Raw genomic sequence first — 5667 nt, forward strand, 5'->3', positions numbered from 1 at the left:
GAAAGGTTGGAATGATACTATTATACAACTTTTTCTTGTTGTTTTCACTCAAAAAACTAACACTTTGTTTCATTTATACACAATAACTTTATTTAAGTTTTTTGAATAATTTATTTATATATTCCATTTAAAAAAAATAATCTTGATAATTATTGAAAAACACCTTTTTTGGTATTAAAATGTTATATGGTGTGAAAAACATTTTTATAACATTAAAAATTCTATTATTTTAAATAAATAGATAAACCAATTATTGATAATAAATGTACTTTTTATAATAAGTTTATAGTTTGTATTAATTTATTATTATTCTTAAACTTTTTTCATTTGGAAAAGTGTCAAAAATAGTTTATTTTAGTAAGATGGACATAATCTGATTATTATTCCATTGATGAACAGTAAACTACAACCTAATGATATTAAAACTACAACTATAAGAATCCATCTGTTCCTACCAAAACAACTTCTCATCAATGCCTTTGAACATTGATAAGTCCATCACACGATAATTAAATAATAAAATAATAGTAATCCAAACTAAAAATACTAGTTAATTTATGTTTAATTCTTTCCATTTTTTCTGACTAGTTAGATGAGTAATTGAAATACCAATAAGTCGAATTCTCATACAAAAACGGGAGAATTCAATTAATTAATTCAACAAAAAAAAAGGTGTAAAGCTTGAGGAAAAAAAGAAACTCAAAAGTGAGATGAGTTACGATCGCGAAATTGAAGACTACCTCACCGAATTAAAAAATGACATTTCCGTTGGTCGGACGGAGATTGATCAGATGAAACAGACCAAAGGGGATGAGCATGTGAACCGTTACAATCAGACAAAGCGTCGTTTTGAGCATGCCCGTAATATCTTAGCGACTCTCAAAATTGAAACGCGGAAGTTAGAAAAAGTCAATGCCACGTTGTCGTCGAAATTAAAAGATGATGTCAAACAGCTAGAGACGGACCTCAACTTGGCTTCCAAACAATTAACTTCGCAACTCTCAAATGACAAGAAGGAAGTCAATGTCGACGATTTGAATGCCGACGAAGCCATTAATATGGGGCTACAATTACAAGAAGAGGATAAAGGGCATTTGGATAATGCTATAGCTCAATTGGATGAAGCAAAGACTATGGGTGGGACTATCTCACTTCAATTGGATCAACAGAATGAACAGTTGGACCATTGTATCAGTGTCGTCGATGAGATCGACTCACAACTCGATATCGCAAATAAAGAACTCAACGGGATCGCTAAAAGATTGGCGACTGATAAAATCATTATGGTCCTCATCATCCTCTGTGTTGTCGTTATCATCCTTTGCTCACTCCTTTATATCTTCTTTGGATAATTTGTTGTCTTTCTTCTCTTCTTATTCAATCTATTTTATAATACTATCCTACTTTTCACTGTACCATTCTTTTTTATAATATGTACTAATGTTATGGTACTCTTTTTCAATTGGCTAATTTTTTTTATTGCAGATTATAGACTCTCTCGTTTTGGAAAAGAACCAAAGCGTTTTATGTTTAGTATTTGTTTCATTATTAATAGTAAATCGCAGTATCTACTCAAACTATATTTTAGTATTATTATTACTAGTAGTTTGGTAATTCTTCGTGTTTGGCTTCTACCAAAGATTGGAAACAGTCCACACAAAATGAGTGAGTATAACCCGAAAATTCCACAACAATTGCTTTTATATACAAAATATTTATTTAAAAAAATGTAAAAAATAAACAACGAAACAAACTCGAAAAAAGGAATGGAACTCGATGAAGTGGATAATCTTGAGGTGTCATCTGCTCAAAACATAATCTCGGCAATCTGTCGGAATGACGAAATATATAGGGCGACAAATTTCCAGTTTCTTAAGCGAGTCTTTGAACGCGCAATCGCAATCCTAAGACCACGCCCAAACGTAGAGGTCATCCAGACAGACCCCAAGTCCGGGAGAGTCTTCATCCTTGTTGGAGATTTGCACGGCCAGTTTTCCGACTTGATGACCATATTCAACAAACATGGACCACCATGCCAAAAGACAACCTACATCTTACTGGGAGATTACGTGGATAGAGGAAACGATGGGCTTGAAATTCTTCTCGTGATGTGTCTCTGGAAAATTGTGTGCCCAGAGTATATTCATTTTTTGAGAGGGAACCACGAAAGTCTCTCAACGTGCGACTTGTACGGATTTAAAGATGAGATTCGAGAGAAATACAAAGAAGGTGCGGAGGATGTTATAACGTTATGCGGAGAACTGTTTAAGAGCCTCCAACTTGCGGCTGTCATAGGTAAAACAGCGTTCTGCGTCCATGCTGGCATTTTTTCAACAAATCAGTTGCTCCAAATTGGCGATATCAAGGATATCAATAACATCAATCGGTTTGTCGACGAAGACAAAAACGAGATTTCAATATTCAACCAACTTCTCTGGTCAGACCCAGAACTCTCAGACGGCTTTAAAAAGAATGAATTTAGAGGGATCGGTATTGTTTGGGGGTCAAAGCAGTCGTCCGCATTTCTGAAGAAAAACGGACTGAAGTATATAGTGCGATCACATGAATCGCCCGAAGCAAGGTGGACAAGAGTGAATTTTAGGTTGGGAGGAATGACTGATGGGTATGTGCAAGACCACTGCACTATTGAGGGTGGCACATACACAATCTTCTCTGCGCCATGCCCTCAAGTATGTGTACAAGGTATGATGCAACCATGTAGAGGTGCTGTTGCCGTATTTTTGCCGCCATATAATAGGATTGTGTTTGAGCAATTCGAGTAAATTAGTCTTCATTAACTTATTTATAATTTGTTTAAGAAATGTTTCTCTTTTAATTATATATATTATATTTATATCATTTGATTAAAATAAATTGAATTAAAGTACTATATTCATATAATATAAATGCCTCTGTTATATTATTAATTTTATTTGTTTGTGAACCAGCTTGTGTAATTAGTGGAGAGAAGATTGACTGTTTGGTCGATCGCTGAAAGTCAGTGTTTTTGAATATTACGACTACGTCCACATAATAAAAACAAACTCATTCTTTTTGTAGGATCATCGTCCCAACACCCCTGAATGATTTGATACATCCATCCTTCCATTTTTTTCGTTTGACATAGTCTCTTCCCTTTCCCAACAAATTCGGCGACGGACCAAGGGTATGGGAACTCCGCAACAGGGTATAGCCCACCCCAATTAAAGATGTCATACATAGTGATAGCAAACGAGAAGACGTCAGCAGGCATTTTATACTTTTTGCCTCCGTTCAAAATTTCGGGAGCCATGAAAATGGGCGTTCCAATTCCTTTAGTGAAGGTCATGTTAGTCATCATCATATTAATATTTCTTGACGATCCAAAATCAGTCAATTTTGCATTGACGACCTCGCTTTCTTCAATTGAAAATAGAAGGAAATTGTCTGGCTTGATGTCTCGATGTAAAATGCCGTTTTGGTGGAGGTATTGAATTCCCTTAGCGCAGTCTAACAGTATTTTAGTCTTCAATTGATTACTCGGAGCCCCCTTTTTGTGTTTTCTTTTGAAATCATTTAAAGACCCAAATGGTGCCAATTCTGTGACCATACAGATCTTGGTTGGGATGAACACAGCACCGAAGAAATGAACAATATATTCGCTTCGAAATTTGTCAAGCATTTTCACTTCATTATCAAATTCATTCATTTTTTCATCATCTGAGACGCCACTCAGCAATTTGATTGCAACTGTTTTTGTCCGGTAAATTCCTTTGTAAACTATACCAAACCCTCCTTCTCCCAATTTATCACCAAATTCAATTTCGTCGTAGTCTAAATGTGTACTCTGCTCTGTACACGCTTCTATTTTCAAGTTGATTGTGTAGCTCTTATTTGTTTTAAGGTCATCGATGTTGACTATCATTTCATTATCAATTGTACAAGAACAGTTCGGTTTAATAGTAATGCTGAACTTACAAGCTTTCCCATTCCGTAGAACAAAACTCGACGGATTTGTCTCAACCGTGTATTTCATGACTTCCCCACTTTTGAGAGAAAAGGAAACTTTGACGGTATTCCTTCCCATGTTTCCTATTATCAAATCTTGTGTTGATATTTTGTCGACTGGAATCTCACACGAGTCTTCTTGTGCAAAAGCTAATGCATTGCGATCCATCAGAATTGTCCCAAACGACAAAAACGACACGTCCGACTTCTTAATCGAAAAGGTGTCAAATTGCTTCTCGACGTCGCGCCGCTTTAACACTTTTAAGATGTACTTTGTCACAAAAAATGTTGTTATCACAATTAGCACAAGAATGAATAACACTAAAAAGAACATCCCCGCTACAAACCCCCCAGGGGTATATGAAATACACTGCGTTCCAAGTTCATTAGGTTTGTTCCATCCAGAACACTTCGCACATTTTGCACTTTCAACGGCAATGCAATTGATCACTTTAGTGAAATGCACACAACTTTTCATTGTGAAAATGTAATCGTTTTTACAGGAATCACAAGTTGTGTTGTCACTGCACGTCTTGCACTTCTCGTCACACAAATTACAAATTTTGTTATTCACAAAGTACCCGTCGTCACACAAACTACACCCAAAATAGATATCAATATCAACCGCACAATTCGTGTTGATTTCATTTGGAGTACAAATGTCATTCATATCAAAGTAATACCCAATTTTGCATTCAGTGCACTGCTCATATGAGGTACATATCGAACACGTTTTCTCACATTCTACACAGTCAAACCCATTTCTGTAATATCCATCTTTGCATTGAACACACCCACCCGTCGCTGAATATTGAAGACACTTCTCTTTGAGTACATCATTCGTCTCACACTCATGGGTACTACTTGATACAAAAGATGTGTTCGACACACATGACAAACAATTTGACTCTGCAGTCACACAAGAAGAACATTTGGTGTTACAACTCTCGCATTTTGCTTCCCGTGAGAAATAAGGCGAAATACATGACAAACAACCAATCACCGAATTTGCACTACAACGACTGTCCGTGTTACCACATACACCTTCAATCAAATTGAGTGAAGAACACTTTAAACAGTTTCCTGTATAGTCATACGCTACACAATCACTTTTGTGCTTATCTAAACAATCAGTCTTGTTGTTGTACATGGTTTCCATTGTGCATTTTGTGCAGATATTGTCCGATAATTGTGAACACCCAGTGATTTGTCTGCACTTCCCATTTTCTTTAATATAGTTTTCTTCACATTTCATACACATATTCTGCGTACACAATTCACACCCTTCAAATAATGAGTTACACAACAAACAAGACTGATCGTTCGGGTAGTACCCATCTACACACGACACGACTTTGACAGTGTCCACTGTTACTGTATTTTGATCTTTGGCTTTACAGCTCTCAGAATTGGTAACTACATATGAGTTGTTGCATATGGTACATTTCCCAAAATCTAAAGTGTTGTCGTATTGACAATAAGTACACGAAGAATCACAAGAAAAACAACTCATCAAATTGTTTTGATATTTGTTATTCCCACACGTCATACATTTGTTGTTTATCACTAATTCACAATTTTCAATTTTGTGAGGCGCACAAAGTGAACCTGTTAACACGTAATTATCTATACACTGCAAACTATGCGTTTCGTTACATTCAACAGAAAATTTGTCAGGGC

At 35.9% G+C, this 5667-nt stretch overlaps 3 protein-coding genes across 3 annotated transcripts; 2 read left to right on the top strand and 1 right to left on the bottom strand.

Annotated features, from left to right (window-relative positions):
• Positions 1–710: 710 nt before the first annotated feature.
• Positions 711–1352, top strand: EIN_469180 (hypothetical protein; the record flags this gene model as incomplete). The annotated part of the gene is made up of 1 exon (XM_004183022.1): positions 711–1352. The coding sequence occupies one exon, from the start codon at positions 711–713 to the stop codon at positions 1350–1352; it is 642 nt and encodes a 213-aa protein (XP_004183070.1).
• A 414-nt stretch (positions 1353–1766) lies between these two features.
• EIN_469190 (protein phosphatase-7, putative) lies at positions 1767–2783 on the top strand (the record flags this gene model as incomplete). The annotated part of the gene is made up of 1 exon (XM_004183023.1): positions 1767–2783. One exon carries the CDS (start codon positions 1767–1769, stop codon positions 2781–2783), a length of 1017 nt encoding a protein of 338 aa, XP_004183071.1.
• Positions 2784–2998: 215 nt separating this feature from the next.
• On the bottom strand, positions 2999–5536 carry EIN_469200 (protein serine/threonine kinase, putative; the record flags this gene model as incomplete). The annotated part of the gene is made up of 1 exon (XM_004183024.1): positions 2999–5536. The coding sequence occupies one exon, from the start codon at positions 5534–5536 to the stop codon at positions 2999–3001; it is 2538 nt and encodes an 845-aa protein (XP_004183072.1).
• Between the last annotated feature and the right edge of the window lie 131 nt (positions 5537–5667).

Source organism: Entamoeba invadens (genome assembly GCF_000330505.1).
Source record: "Entamoeba invadens IP1 unplaced genomic scaffold scaff_1105074725099, whole genome shotgun sequence".
Classification (NCBI taxonomy): domain Eukaryota; phylum Evosea; order Mastigamoebida; family Endamoebidae; genus Entamoeba; species Entamoeba invadens.